The following is a 14267-nucleotide window of genomic DNA, read 5'->3' as shown; positions in this document are numbered from 1 at the left end:
AAGGTGAACTGGTAGACGTAGACGTGGTAGACGTAGACGTGGTAGAAGGTGAACTGGTAGAAGTTGAACTGGTAGACGTAGACGTGGTAGACGTAGACGTGGTGCTTGAAATGGAGCTTTTTTGAACAGTAGAAGTTACAACTGAGCTGGGGCTTGTGTGTATGCTTGAAATTGAACTTGAGCTGGCCTTGCTTGAAGAAATTGAAGTACTTGATGAGGACTTGGAGGGACTTGTCGACGATGTAGTAACACTAGACGATGGTACAGTTGTAGTTTCCAGCTTGGGGGACGAGTTGATAGTTGTTGTTTGACAAGTAGGGCAGACGTATGAGGTAAGCTCAGTAGTGACGGATAGGGTCGTTGTTGGTAATGTTGACGATAAAGAACATGCCTCGTGTGAACAAACTTCAGTGGATAACGTCAAAGTACTGAACTGCGATAATGTTGTTGCATAAAAAACTGAAGGAGATGCAGCAGTAGTAGAGGTAGCAACAGTAGAGGTAGCAGTAGTAGAGGCAGCGGCAATGGTCAATGGACACCAAGTCGTGTACAAAGTCGTGGTATCAGCTTGGACTATGGTGGATGTGGAAACCAATGCAGGCGAAACTGTGGTTGCGACAGCCCCATTTGCCTCATCAGTCTTCGTCACAGTGACCCAAACTGTCTCTGGATCTGAGGCCAGAGCAATATTGGTCAATCCCAACAAAATCGTGCATATGTAAGTGAAACGAGCGGAAGAGAAAGTCATCTAAATATGATTCCTTTTTCGGTMTTTATTATAGTTGCTTGTTGTGCTTCGAAGGGGAACGTAAAAGAGCGGAATAGCCCCATGACAGTTATTGGTGATAGATCATTATTTTCCTGTTTATATATGCTTGGATTGCTTGCTCAAAGCTATGTTTCTGTAGAGGTTTCTTGTTTCAAGTCATTAAATTGAAAACAGTGTTTTAGTATTGTTTCAGAAAAAATATGTTACAGCCGTGTTTGCACTTGAAACGTGTAATGACCAAAGAAGGCTTCTACAACTAGACTGATTTGTAGCCTACAGCGTGCGGTGCGGGCTGCAGTAAATATAGGGTGAGTAGTGGATAAGGTTTTGGCATGTTGAAACAAGTGGAGCTTATTCGTGGTTGCTGTCATGCAACTGCGAATGCGGAAATCGGAAACTAATGGCACTTTGCCATAAATTAAATATCGAACGTGCAAACTACTATAAACAGTGATGATGTATTCGTTGCCTATTGCTGCTCTGAATTAAAAGCTTTATAAATTGAAACTTGGCCTTAGGACCGATAGTAGAGAATAGACGTATACTAGCTACTGTAAAAAAAGGAGTATTACATATCAAATTGAAAGTTACCTTACTTCTTTGGTAAACCAGTCTTTGCGTCAATCAGAGATTCCTTTGATTCTTGTGGGCCTGAACCGACTTGGGTCAAGATCACTCTAGCAACACCCTTCTGTAATTCAAGATCCAATTCACGGACAGTGAACTTGGCGGAGTCGAATTGTTGATTGAAGGCATCTAGTTGTTCAACAGTAAACTTCTTGTCCCATCCAGGAACAGAGCCGAACAGTTTGTAGATAAATGCGAATAGTTTTAGTTCGTTCTCAGCTAAGTAGTACAACACGGCGTTTGGACCTGCATCGAAAGTATAGGCGACAATTGTCTCGCCGTAATACTGGTTAATGGAGTGGCACCAACTGATGATACCTTTGGAAGTGTCATTCATGTAAAAGATTGGGGGGAAGGAATCCAAGCATGTGGCGTGAAACGAGTTGGAATCCATCATTGTTTCCTTGGCAAAAGTTGCAAAATCCTTTTCAATAATAGCCTTACGCATGATTTCAAACCTGTTGGGCACGACATGTTCAATTCTTTCTTTAAACAATTCGGAGGTCGCCACAGTCAATTGCATACCTTGTGTGGAACTCACATCCTTTTTGATATCGCTGACGACAAGAACACAGGCTTTCATTTGGGGCCAGTCGGAGCTGTCTGCGATCTGTACAGCCATGGAGTCGTGACCGTCCTGGGCTGTGCCCATTTCCCAAGCCACGTACCCACCAAAGAGAGACCTACAAGCTGAACCGGAGCCCTTTCTGGCAATCCTGGAGATTTCGGAAGTGGATTGCGGTAGTTGATACAACTTGGCAATGGCAGAGACCAAAGCAGCAAAGCCGGCCGCGGAAGAAGCCAACCCAGCGGCTGTGGGGAAGTTGTTTTCGGAAACAATGTGAAGTTTCCATTGGGATAGAGGGGGCAATGAAGCGTCCTTTGATTCCAGTTCCTTTCTCAACTGGCGTAGATCGTGCAGGCAGTTTTGAGTTCTTTCGTTATCGATGCTATGTGGTTCGCCGTTCAACCACAATGTGTCCCTCTCAAACTCGGGTGCAGCGGCCGCAGAGGTCAAGGTTCTCAAGTCATCTTGCGATAAAGTCACTGAGATGGAAGAATTGGTGGGCAGATTCAATTTGGTGTCTCTTTTCCCCCAGTACTTTAGGGTGGCGATGTTAACAGGCGCGGTGACAGATGCTGTGTGAATGCTCATTGTGGTTAGCTCGCTGGTCTGGGTCTCTGACTAGCACTGCCTCATCACTATCAGGATAGATCCTCTTTATATATAATCTTCTTCGAGAAAAGGCTAAACGAGCCATTTCGGCGATTTCGGCATCGTGAAAAGTTTCAGAAGTGCCAGATTAAAAGCGAAAGTAAGGTTGCCAAAAGGGCCCGGTATCTAGTGAACTATGGTGGGAGTGTCGGTCGTAGGGAAGTAGGGTCGAGCAATGTTTGTTTGGCAGAGAAAGAGTTTATTGCTAGGGCGGTCGATCGTGGGCAGCGGCGGAGTCGTTGTTGCTGGAATCAACGGGATCGGTAGAAAGAGGTTCATGTCGTCGTCGTCGTCGTCGTCGTCGAAGGAGTTAACACCAGTGTTCACTCCGAAGGAGCTGGAGGTGGCACGCAAGGAAAGACTGGACGGACTGGGGCCGTTTGTGTCCCGGTTGCCCAAGAAATGGATTCCGTATGCAGAGCTGATGAGGCTCGAGAAGCCTGTAGGCACGTGGCTGTTATATTTGCCCTGCACTTGGTCTATTCTAATGGGGGCCACGATGCAGGGTGCCTCCTTGGGCGCAACAGCTGGTATGTTGGGTATTTTTGGTGTGGGCGCCCTGGTAATGAGAGGTGCTGGTTGCACCATTAACGACTATCTGGATAGAAAACTGGATCAACGGGTTATCAGGTCTGTCGAAAGACCCATTGCGTCTGGTAGAGTTAGTCCCCGTAGCGCGCTAGGATTCTTGGGTGCTCAAACCCTGGTCGGGATGGGCATCCTGTCATTGCTGCCTGCACAGTGCTGGTGGCTGGGCCTGGCCTCTTTACCCATAGTGTTCACCTACCCTTTGTTCAAGCGGTTCACGTACTATCCACAGGCTGCATTGAGTGCATGTTTCAATTGGGGGGCGTTGCTCGGTTTCCCAGCCATGGGTATAGTGAGTTGGCCCACGATGATACCCTTGTACTTGGGTAGTTATCTATGGTGTATGACTTACGATACCATATATGCGCACCAAGATAAAAAGTTCGACATTAAAGCAGGAATCAAGTCGACCGCGCTGGCTTGGGGTCCACGCACAAAGTCCATCATGAAGGTCATGTCTGCGTCTCAGATCACGCTGCTGGCCGTTGCAGGCTTGAACAGTGGATTGTTGTGGGGGCCCGGGTTTATTGGTGGACTAGGGATCTTCACCTACAGGCTATTCAACATGATCAAGAAAGTCGATCTTGACAATCCCAAGAACTGCTGGAAGTACTTCACTGCGAACATCAACACCGGATTGTACTTCACATACGCGTTGGCGCTCGATTACGTGCTAAGGCTGTTTGGGTTGTTGTAAGCGTCACTTGTATATACAGACTTTTATTTATTGAATTATTTACATACTATCTTATACAGTGCTTCTGCCCAGTTGAATTAGTGTTTGGGCTTAACAATATTTTTGATGGAAAATCCGGAATTATTGGAGTGAAATTGAGTCTTGGCAGAGGTGCGCGAGAGAATCTGGGTCAATATGGACTTGTTCAGTAGCTTGTTGACTGAGGCATCGTTGAAGAAGCAATCCAAGATCCTAGCGTCGTTCTTGACTACGCTGCCAGATCTCGAGAAGATATAAAACCTGTTAAAAAATGAAGTCGCCTTTCTGTCTTCTATGAAGAACACAAACGTCGCCTTGTCCTCCATACCCTGCGATCCCACCCCGGTAAAGATCTTGGTGGTTTTGTTCTTGGACAGCTCATTGATGTCTCTGAGAATGGTGACTGGCCTCCCCCGGAAGGGAGTGTGTCGGGTCAACTGGCACCGTGGTACCGTGCTATTCTTGGCGGGCGGTAGACATTTCATCTCTGTGACTAGCCTCGATGTTACGTGCTTCGTACCGCAGGCCAGGACTATGGGTAAGACCCCAAGGGCGACCGGCCCAAAAGTCTTGAACTTGAACCATACACTGCGTTGTTCATCCTCGGTGGCATTCCCGTACACTTCTCGAGCGGTTCTCCACGACATATCGGTGTAAGCAGCCCCATACGTCACGAACACCACAGCTAGGGCGGTCGAAGCCCATCGTATCGAGCGTGGAACCTTATACTGGAACACAGGCCTCCTACCCCCACTGCGGCCGACTTCCTCAATCAACTGCGCTACCGTGGCACTGCTTCCCTTAAACTGACTCCTGGCAACCATTTTTCGTCATGCTCTGATCTCAACAACAACATCAAAACCGCTATCCACCATACACTGTCTTAATGTTACTACAATAGTGGATGATTTCCTTTATTATCCTCAAAATTTCAGCGCGGGTAATACGGCCCCAAAAAGTTTTCCAGTTTTCCATAATAACCTAAAAGTAGGAATGTTCAGTACTGGAAACGATGGACCTTCAAGGTGATTCGGAAGTTGGGAAGAGCCATCGTGGTTATTTAGTGGTTTGCGGGAGTGAAAACAGCATTGGGAGACAGCCATGGAGACGCCACAAATGAATGCTATACAGGAGGAGGACAATTCGTCCCCGGAAACTGCTTTCCAAACGCCCAAATTAAATGATTCCGATGCTTTGTCGTTCTCACTGTCCAATATGAACGGTGTAGGAAATACGGACGGCATGCCGTCACAAAACAGGACGCTTTTTGCATCTCCCAGACCCAGCTCGCTCTTTTATTCTGCTAAAGAAGGTAACAATTCGAGCTCCAGCATCATCTACAATCCTTCCTTCAGCTTTGGCGAAAACGTTTCCGCTAATAATACCGCCAATGACGGCAGTATGTTGAAGGGGAAGAGCAATGATCATAGAAGACAGTCACTCAAGTATATACCGGGAACAAAGCTGGCTCCGCCTCCCCCTAGAACAAGATCGCCGGTAAGAGGCATATCTCCAGACGCTGGAAACGGTAAACGATCTTCTTTGACGCTGGAATCTCCATTCAACTTTACGACATCTACGCTACAACCGCATCAACAGACACCTCCCTCTTCTGCTGCATCAAGGACTTCATTCCGTAAGGGACATCGTTATAAGCATTCTTCTGTTTCGATGAATTTTTTCCAAGAGCCTGAGGTGAAAATCCCCCTAAACATCGCCAAATCCCTTCCCATACCGGATTTGAGTGACTTGATGTCCAATTTACCGTGGCCAAAGGCTCACATGCAGTTATCTATTGTTGGCCTGCAAATGTTGGCATGCTTAATCACTTTCCAAATGGGGCACTTATATTCATGGAATAATTTTATCACGTTATCGCATTTTATCACTTACGATATCATTGGGTCTCTAGTTATCATATTTGTGGAGAACTTGTCCCAATTCCAGGTCTGGTTCACGGGGACAATCACTTTCCCCTTTGGCCTAAATAGAATAGACGTCCTATTGAGTTTCGCACTTKCCGTTTCATTATGTTTTGTCGGGTTAGACCTGTTATTTCATATAGTCGAAGAGTTCATTGTTCTATTTGTGGAAGCAGGTAACACGTCGACAAGCAACCATGATCACAATGAAATCAATGAACAAATTCCTCATTCTCATTTTGCTACTGCCAATGATTCACAAAACGAAAACATCACTTTGTGGTATGGAATACTAGTGATTAATTTAGTGCTATCAACGTTATCACTCTATAAAACGTTTTATGCTAATAAATACAGTAATTTGAAAACGAAGAATCCAATAATTACCATCACGTACACAATGTATCTGTTCATTTATCCCTTATTATTGGACTTATTATCAAGTATATCTGATTACTTGGCCACTTTGGTAATATCGATTTTGATTTTATGGCATGGGCTTACTATAGCAAGATGGACCTCTACAGTTTTGTTGATGGGGTTTTCAACTACATCGTTATCTAATTCAGCGTTATTCAATAACAACCACAACGCTGATGCAACAACCGATGCTGGAGCTGAGTCTAAATCAGGCAAAGAAAGACCCACCATACGGCCAAGGTCGATGAGCTCATTACCCATAGCTACGATAAACACCAAGAAAGTAGCCACTAAAACTGGGTTTTGGAATCCTATAGCTTCCACTGAAAACCCAACAAGCATTAAAAACATGATTAAAGATCAAATCGAGAGACTAAACGAATTTAAATCAAGATGCATTTTAAATTACGATGACCTAATAATAAGTAAAGTGAACTTTACGCTTTACGTGGTACTAATTAAGATAACAATGAAAGGTGGCTCTAACGATGACGAGTTGATGTTAAGGTTAGCCATCGACAAGTGCATTCAAACGAGTATTCCGTCTTGTGAAACGACAATAGATATAGACCGAATTTAAGTTTTCAGTTACATACCCAAAATATATACACATTAATATTACTATACCCAGGAGTTTTCAGACGAGACTACTAAAAAAAAAGGTGAACGTTATGGAATAAATGCAGAGATGGGGGAGCGCAATCAGGCTTCTGTGTTTTTATTGTGATAGTTTTTCAGGCTTTCCAAAGATGAGTGATATAACTCAGAATCAGATTCCAATAAGGTGAAGTCCAATTCAAATGGCTCGACAGACTTCCCATCTCTATCTAGATCTTTATTTAGGTCGTCGAAGAATGTTCTTTCACCCCTACCAACTAGTAGGTTATAGGCAGACCCGATCTCGTTGGCTCTTGCGGTTCTACCAACACGGTGGACGTATTGTTGTGAAGACATTGGTGGATCATAATTTATCACTTGAGTGATATCATTGATATCGATACCACGCGACATGATATCGGTGGTAATTAATATGCTTGTTCTTGAGCTTTTCGACTCGTGTGAGAAATCTGCAATGGTTTTCTTATTTTCTGATTTGGAGTTATTTGAATTGATAGAATTGATTATTATTTCCAGGTCACGGAGGTTTGTTAGAATGCTGGATTGCGAGCGAGTTTCGTTCATTAGTTGCAACAGTTTACTCAGTCTGATGGAGGATTCATTGGACTTTACAAACACTAAGATCTTGGAGGCGGTGGAAGAGTGCGCCATGAATTGATTTATCGAATATAACAGAATCAATGGTTTGAAAACACTTTTTGCTGTAGGAATGTTAATGTTGAACTCCTTTAGTTTGTTAGGTAGATGATATAATTTATCGGTTTGCTTCAAGAATAGTTTTGGTTTGTAAAGATTCAAGTCATTTAGCTTTTCGGTGTTGGTAGTCAATGTAGCACTAAAGATCATTTTGATTACATTGCCTGGAGATGTGTCTAGTTTATCTGTTTTCAAATGGGACATTAATTTGGGACACCAGCCTTGGAAAGATTGGTTTAGAAGACGATCAGCCTCATCAATAATCAAAAACTTAAGGTTCTTCAAGTTTATCGATTTCATGTCCAAATGGTCAACTAATCTACCGGGAGTAGTGATCAAGATGTCAGGCTCCAGGTTCAAAAATTTGCTATGTTCATCTTTTAATGAGTTCTCCAATTTGGCAATACTGACGATAAGTGAGGTCCCTTGGGTTAGCTTGGACAGTGTAGTGTAAACTTGGTTAATCAGTAGTTTGGTGGGGACAATGATTAGACAACGCAATCTGTTGATCTGTCTCTTAGATAAAGTCTGAACAACGGGAATTGAGTACGCTAAAGTTTTACCCGAACCTGTAGCGGCGTTTACAAGGATGTCACCGATTCTCTTGGTGAAGTTTCTCTTGGAGATGTTCAAGGTAAAGTTCAGTATCGGCAAGACGGAGTCCAAGATGATCGACTGGATGGGGAAAGTGTCTGTCGAGAAATTCTTGCAGATATTCTGCAAAAGCCTTGGTTCTAGTTGACTTTCGTAATCTGAGAACGGCTTCGTCATGGAATTGTCATAAAACACTCTTTCGGTATTTAACCACCCGGTGGACTTGTATTCTGATGAATTTCTATTTAGATTCATTGGGTTTTTAACAAATTCCGGTTGAGGAATTTGTTCTAATTGGTGTGGCGGAGTAGCATTTTCCTCGAGGCTCTCGTCTTCCTTTGTTCCGACAATATCAGACGCATCCAGCTTATCTTGCAAAGAAACTGTTTGCTTAAATCTTGACAGTACGGTGGTATGAGTACTTGGTGTGTCTTCTTCCTCATGATTGTCCTTCTCTTCTTCTTCTTCTTCGCTGGAGTCTTCCTCGCTTACTCCGTAGTCCACTTGCATACGGTCATCATTATCCGAGCCTTCCTCGGAGCTCTCGTCGGAGCTCTCGTCGGTACCATCATCGCTTTCACTGTCAGATGCGGTAGCCTGTCTCTTTAACGGTACAATGGCTTCTGGGGCTGCCTTGACGGGTTCCTCTAGAGCGACAGTAACAGGAGCAGCAGAAGCCAGCTGGGTAGGGTCGAATCTTGAAGCAAACATCGTCACTATCGGCTATGGGACACTAACCATGGCCCAATAGCTAAATCATCTCATCGCCATTATGTCATGTACATATACACTTTTATAATTTTTCAAATTTTTCAGCATCACCCGGAAACCAAGAATTGTATCACTATCCACGTTGAGGGTAGAGTAATGAAATGACGACTTAAAAGTGCCTAGCAAAGGCCCCACAACCTCTAAAACGACTTCCCGCTGCAAGATTAACGCAACAGCAGTAAGAGTCGTCATCAACAAGGACAAGATGCATCCCGCGGCTAGACTGTTATCACGGTCGGTGTGGAAGGGCCCCAACATTGTGCCGCTCCCCATCAGAGACGCAATGGCTAAGGGCACCCCGATAAGAACAAACGCAAGGGCCGCCACAATCCTACCCCAATTTGTTGGGCTCAAGTTCCAGATCCACAACGGTAAGGAGTACGTGCCTGTGGAGGTGTCCGAAGACATGGTGGGCCACAAGCTGGGTGAGTTCGCGCCCACTAGGAAGCGGTTCAGCTACACTCAAACCAAGAACAAATGAGAAATGATAAATGGTGCACATATATACCTATATACATGCCCACTTACGTACCTACATACATAGCCGTCCCACCGTGTAAATAGGGCCAGGCCAGACCTGGCCCAAGCTGTATATATCCAAATCAACATCAATATTATCTTTAGTTTGGCTCTTACCCGAGCGAGAACAAGTTTTGCGGAGCGAAAAAACCCATATAACGAGGGAATGGCAGGTTAAGAAGCAGGTTGGACAAAGAGGAAACAGGCTAGTAAGAGCCATGTTGTCGAGGTTGCTGTCCAGCTCATGGTGTGCGCCCTGGAGGCAGGCGCAGAGAATGTTTTCCACCACCGTTCCAATACAAGCCACGCTGAACCAAATCAAGAGAGGGTCCGGCCCTCCAAGACGCAAGAAGGTGACTACGGCCCCACAGCTGGACCAGTGTCCCCAACGGAAGGGTGTTGTGCTGCGTGTGATGGTACTGAAGCCCAAGAAGCCTAATTCCGCGCAAAGAAAGGCATGCAGAGTCCGGCTGTCTAACGGGAACGTGGTGTCGGCGTACATCCCGGGTGAAGGCCATGATGCCCAAGAGCACTCGATCGTATATGTGAGAGGAGGCCGTTGCCAGGATCTGCCTGGTGTGAAGTACCACGTCATCAGAGGCGCTGGTGACCTGAGCGGCGTAGTTAACAGGATCTCTTCGAGATCGAAATACGGGGCCAAGAAGCCAAGCAAGTCGTGATTCGTATGTGCTGGCCAACCGTCTCTACTACTCCACTGCATATATCCTTTTGTAAATAGCAATGCCGTCACATATATATATATATATAGTATACAATATACGTAATTCTATGTATATTGGATCATTTTCGTTTCAAACGATCTCGGTTTATTAACGATATTTTGGCAAGAAATAGTGTAGCATAGGGGCTTACTAGCGTTCAAGAGAGACAGTGAAGACACAAGTGGAAACTGCCCCAAGCAACAGCCCTCGCCCAGGACGTCAACCAGCGATGCTACACTTACAACCACAGAACCTTCTCATTCAAAAGACGCTTAATGAGTCGATTGAGGCTCTCCACCAGGACTCGCCGTTGACCATGGACAGAATCGTGTCCGACTTCGACTATACCACCTACCACATTTCGAATTCTGCCGAGGACAAGTCCATTCTGCTCTTGAGTATCAAGACCAAGGCCTGGGTCAGTGTCTCTGAGTGTCAATTAGACGGCTCTTTGACCTTGTTGAAGTTCTTGGCCGATCACTACTCCCCCTTGGGTGGGCTGACTATTCCCGCTCAAGTGGAGTCCGGCTACGACTATACTCTTCAACTTTCATTGAACGAGCTGACTCAGGACTCCATCTTGCAATTGTCTGTTCTGAAGACCGTCATATTGAGTTATCCTTTTGAATTGGCCATTGCAAAGTTCACTGAATTGAGCCAGCAGCAACCAACGCCCATCGAGGCAGAGATTACTGGCGGTGAGGTCGCTGCCAATGGAGACAATACTTTGTTCACAATCAAGTATCGTGACGAGGAGAATATCTTCATCAAGCCTTCTAACGACAGAATCACTATTATTTTCGAAACTATCTTCCAAGATGAAACGGATAAAATCTTTGGGAAGGTCTTTTTGCAAGAATTCGTAGATGCACGTAAGAGAAACCGCCAGATCCAGTCCGCTCCACAAGTTCTATATTCGCACGAGCCTCCATTGGAGTTGAAGAAATCCTACCAGCCACCCAAAGTCGCGGAACAAAGCAGAAGATTCATCACGTTTGTTCTGTTCCCACGTCATTTCCAAACAAAAGAGTTGCAATTCCATTCGATTTGTCAGTTAACACTATTCAGAAACTACTTCCACTACCACATCAAATGTTCCAAGGCTTACATGCACTCCAGAATGAGATTTAGAGTGGACTCGTTCATCAAAGTCTTAAATAGAGCCAAAGTGGACGAAGATGATGAAAACGATGAATCAAGTGCGGATGCCAGACAACAGGCAAGAAGAACTTTTACTGGTAGAAAGATTGTTTACTAAGCAACTAAATAACTACGTACCAGCCTTAAGATAAGAAGAAAAAACAAAAACAAAAACAGTTCAACAATAAATTAAGTTGTCATATATATAAATATTAAAGAAAGAGAGATATAATGGAATTATCATCATTATCATTATTAGTATTATTATTAGTATCGATATTTTCGCTAATTGGCTATTCCTACAGGAGGGATCATGGGCTCTCTGTTTTTGTTTCTTGGAGTGAAATAAACGATGAAATGGCCGGCCTTCTTGAATGCATGACCAATGTATTCAGCGTCTTCATAAACAGAATAGCCCAACCTACCTAGTTCGGCATTCGATTTCTTCACCACTTCGGCGATCGGCGAATTGTCAATGGCCTTTGCTACACCAGATGTATCCAACAAGTGGAAGTGTTCGTCAAAGGTGGAAAACCCCACTGCCTTTGGTTTTATTTCAGAAATTAGAGCGGTAGACTTCATGATATTAGAATGTTTGGTTGTTTTTTTTTATCAGATGTATTTGAAATCTTTTGTTTGGCTACAATACACTACCCAAGAGAAGATCTAAAGTTACTTTTACTGCAAGGTAGGTCTCTTATTTATACCTTTTGCTAACCTTGCATTCCCTTTTCATCGGACCTCCTTCTTGTTGGGCCATTACAATTATGGCATCCAATATGAGGGAGTCCACACAGCACTCGCGGGAGTATGCAAGGATATCTTATTCCATTTAAGCATTGAATGCTTGAGGTGGGTGCCAGGAAGCGTTTCCTGACCAGCAGGGGGCCCAAAAATGTATCAGCAAGGGGTCAGCAGCCTGATTACTATTCCACTCGGTTTAAGCTCGAGGCCTTCACCGTAAGGGGCAGTCTAAGCAAAGCGGAAAGAATCTGGGGAACAACGAACATAGCCGGAAAGAATAAAATATCAACCCAAAGTCACTCAAGGGGAAAGAATAAGGTAATCGACAGAAAAAAAACCCCATTGTGTCGGGTGGTGTAGCGTGCCAAGTGCTAGGTGGGATACGGCAATGGCAAGGTAGATAGATGCGGGTATGTTTATGTTGCAGTTCAGCAAGTTGTGAAATTCTCAAGCTTGTTCCTGGCCTCCCGCTAAACCTTACTTGTTCGCAACCGTTCCCCCTTATTCTGTTCATTTAGATAATTGTTTCTTGTCAATTCATTCCTGTAATGTTAAGTAGACTTTGCGGGCGATATACCCACGTGAGGGTCAGTACTCCTTCTTGTGAGTCTCGCATGAACACTTTGCTGTGATATCCGAGTTTGCCATTTTGAGGCTAAGAAGACCACATTAGGAAAACATAAATATGTAGGAGCTTGCTTTTCTTTTAGCAAGGCATCCACGCAAAATGCTGTCCGGAAATATCAACTGGTGTTGATTTCTTGCTAAAGTTTTTTGCTTATATTATATATATTAAATATACACACTATGTTACTCTCGTGGAGTAAAATTTGTTTTATGTAAAGTTACTTCTTGTGTGAATTTGAAAGTATAGGGGAAGCTGCTGCGGTTGCAGATTGGAGGAGGGAGGGCAGAAGAAAGAGCTAAAAAGAAATGGTTAATCATAGTATTGTCATTAGTTGTCATTAATATCCAAAAAAAAAAATAAAAAAATAAAAACCCAAAAAAATAAAACGTCTACTCTGTTAAGTTGTCGTCGTCGTAAAACTTGTACTTCTTCTTGGTCACAAAGACGTCTATCAAAGCATCGTCGTCCACAAACCATGAAACACGACCAGCAGCGCCTTCATTAACAATACTACTGGGCAACCCCTTTTCAGGTCTCTCCATTATAGTTTTGATAACGGGCGCCTTCGTGGCACCTTCAACGACAAACGTTACTCTGTGAGAATGACAAATCACCGGAATAGTTAGCGATATTCTATTCGATGGTCCGCTGGGGGCGTGCTCCACTGGTATGACCCATGCCAAGTTTTCACGCAGATTTTCTTGGAAATTGGGGAACAATGACGCAATATGGCCATCAGGAGCACACCCTAGTAAGAATAAATCAAACATCGGTAGTTTGACAGAATCTCTACCGGCAAACCGTTTAATCAGAATCTTTTCATAGTTATCTGCGCATTCTTGGGGGTCATCTATCAACGACTCATCAATGTGATAAATTCTTGGGGTACCATATTTCTCTGTATCTATCAAATCAAAAATTTCTCTCTTAGCTAGCCCGTAGTTACTTTCACTGGAGCTGAAGGGCACCAATCTTTCATCTGCGAAATAAATGTCCCACTTTCCCCATTGTACATCGTCTCTTTTCAACAAGCCTTCGTGCAACACCTGGATTAACGAACCCCCAGACAAAGCGATCTTGAACCTTCTCTCTTTCTCCTTCTTCAATTTCTTGGTGATGCCGTCGTCATTACCACCACGGCTGGAAGCATTACTCCTTACAGAATTTACTCTCTCCATGGCTTTGGATTCTGAAGTGTTTCCACCTCCGTTCAAGCTCGTCCCGGACATTTGCCTGGATTTTGAAGCCTTTCCCTTCTTGAGGGCTGAGTTCTGGGCATGAATAACATGATCGGCAACTGCTTCAGCTACCCCTGTAAATTCATGAAATGCAAACACTTTGGGAACGGTCGTAGTCATCTTACAATTACAATTAGTATTCTGCTCTCACACGTTTCTTTTATGTATTACACGGATATTCTCTTTGTTATCTTGTAACCTATATGCTTGTGGATCGCGCTAATCGTAAGATCCAAATTGTAGATAAGTAGTTTGAAAGGAAAGTCTTCCCTACCTGCCATACTTTAACTTTTTTCCAATATCCTTTTTCCAGGGTTTTCCACGGCACAAAACGTCATTT

At 44.0% G+C, this 14267-nt stretch overlaps 10 protein-coding genes across 10 annotated transcripts; 5 read left to right on the top strand and 5 right to left on the bottom strand.

Moving 5' to 3' along the window:
- Positions 1-1361: 1361 nt before the first annotated feature.
- Positions 1362-2552, bottom strand: MVD1 (diphosphomevalonate decarboxylase MVD1; the record flags this gene model as incomplete). The annotated part of the gene is made up of 1 exon (XM_018367788.1): positions 1362-2552. One exon carries the CDS (start codon positions 2550-2552, stop codon positions 1362-1364), a length of 1191 nt encoding a protein of 396 aa, XP_018219912.1.
- A 235-nt stretch (positions 2553-2787) lies between these two features.
- Positions 2788-3897, top strand: COQ2 (4-hydroxybenzoate octaprenyltransferase; the record flags this gene model as incomplete). The annotated part of the gene is made up of 1 exon (XM_018367787.1): positions 2788-3897. One exon carries the CDS (start codon positions 2788-2790, stop codon positions 3895-3897), a length of 1110 nt encoding a protein of 369 aa, XP_018219911.1.
- A 77-nt stretch (positions 3898-3974) lies between these two features.
- On the bottom strand, positions 3975-4739 carry MRX15 (Mrx15p; the record flags this gene model as incomplete). The annotated part of the gene is made up of 1 exon (XM_018367786.1): positions 3975-4739. One exon carries the CDS (start codon positions 4737-4739, stop codon positions 3975-3977), a length of 765 nt encoding a protein of 254 aa, XP_018219910.1.
- Positions 4740-5016: 277 nt separating this feature from the next.
- Positions 5017-6837, top strand: ZRG17 (Zn(2+) transporter ZRG17; the record flags this gene model as incomplete). The annotated part of the gene is made up of 1 exon (XM_018367785.1): positions 5017-6837. One exon carries the CDS (start codon positions 5017-5019, stop codon positions 6835-6837), a length of 1821 nt encoding a protein of 606 aa, XP_018219909.1.
- Positions 6838-6959: 122 nt separating this feature from the next.
- Positions 6960-8876, bottom strand: DBP6 (putative ATP-dependent RNA helicase DBP6; the record flags this gene model as incomplete). The annotated part of the gene is made up of 1 exon (XM_018367784.1): positions 6960-8876. The coding sequence occupies one exon, from the start codon at positions 8874-8876 to the stop codon at positions 6960-6962; it is 1917 nt and encodes a 638-aa protein (XP_018219908.1).
- Positions 8877-9141: 265 nt separating this feature from the next.
- Positions 9142-9417, top strand: RSM19 (mitochondrial 37S ribosomal protein uS19m; the record flags this gene model as incomplete). The annotated part of the gene is made up of 1 exon (XM_018367783.1): positions 9142-9417. The coding sequence occupies one exon, from the start codon at positions 9142-9144 to the stop codon at positions 9415-9417; it is 276 nt and encodes a 91-aa protein (XP_018219907.1).
- Positions 9418-9673: 256 nt separating this feature from the next.
- On the top strand, positions 9674-10135 carry MRPS12 (mitochondrial 37S ribosomal protein uS12m; the record flags this gene model as incomplete). The annotated part of the gene is made up of 1 exon (XM_018367782.1): positions 9674-10135. The coding sequence occupies one exon, from the start codon at positions 9674-9676 to the stop codon at positions 10133-10135; it is 462 nt and encodes a 153-aa protein (XP_018219906.1).
- Positions 10136-10406: 271 nt separating this feature from the next.
- On the top strand, positions 10407-11435 carry ARC35 (Arc35p; the record flags this gene model as incomplete). The annotated part of the gene is made up of 1 exon (XM_018367781.1): positions 10407-11435. The coding sequence occupies one exon, from the start codon at positions 10407-10409 to the stop codon at positions 11433-11435; it is 1029 nt and encodes a 342-aa protein (XP_018219905.1).
- Positions 11436-11602: 167 nt separating this feature from the next.
- On the bottom strand, positions 11603-11899 carry EGO4 (Ego4p; the record flags this gene model as incomplete). Its single annotated transcript, XM_018367780.1, has 1 exon — positions 11603-11899. The coding sequence occupies one exon, from the start codon at positions 11897-11899 to the stop codon at positions 11603-11605; it is 297 nt and encodes a 98-aa protein (XP_018219904.1).
- Positions 11900-13078: 1179 nt separating this feature from the next.
- SOL1 (Sol1p) lies at positions 13079-14047 on the bottom strand (the record flags this gene model as incomplete). Its single annotated transcript, XM_018367779.1, has 1 exon — positions 13079-14047. One exon carries the CDS (start codon positions 14045-14047, stop codon positions 13079-13081), a length of 969 nt encoding a protein of 322 aa, XP_018219903.1.
- Positions 14048-14267: the final 220 nt, after the last annotated feature.

The sequence above is a fragment of the Saccharomyces eubayanus genome, chromosome XIV, assembly GCF_001298625.1.
Source record: "Saccharomyces eubayanus strain FM1318 chromosome XIV, whole genome shotgun sequence".
NCBI classification, from domain to species: Eukaryota; Fungi; Ascomycota; class Saccharomycetes; order Saccharomycetales; family Saccharomycetaceae; genus Saccharomyces; species Saccharomyces eubayanus.
This window is presented reverse-complemented; position numbering and strand designations above follow the sequence as displayed.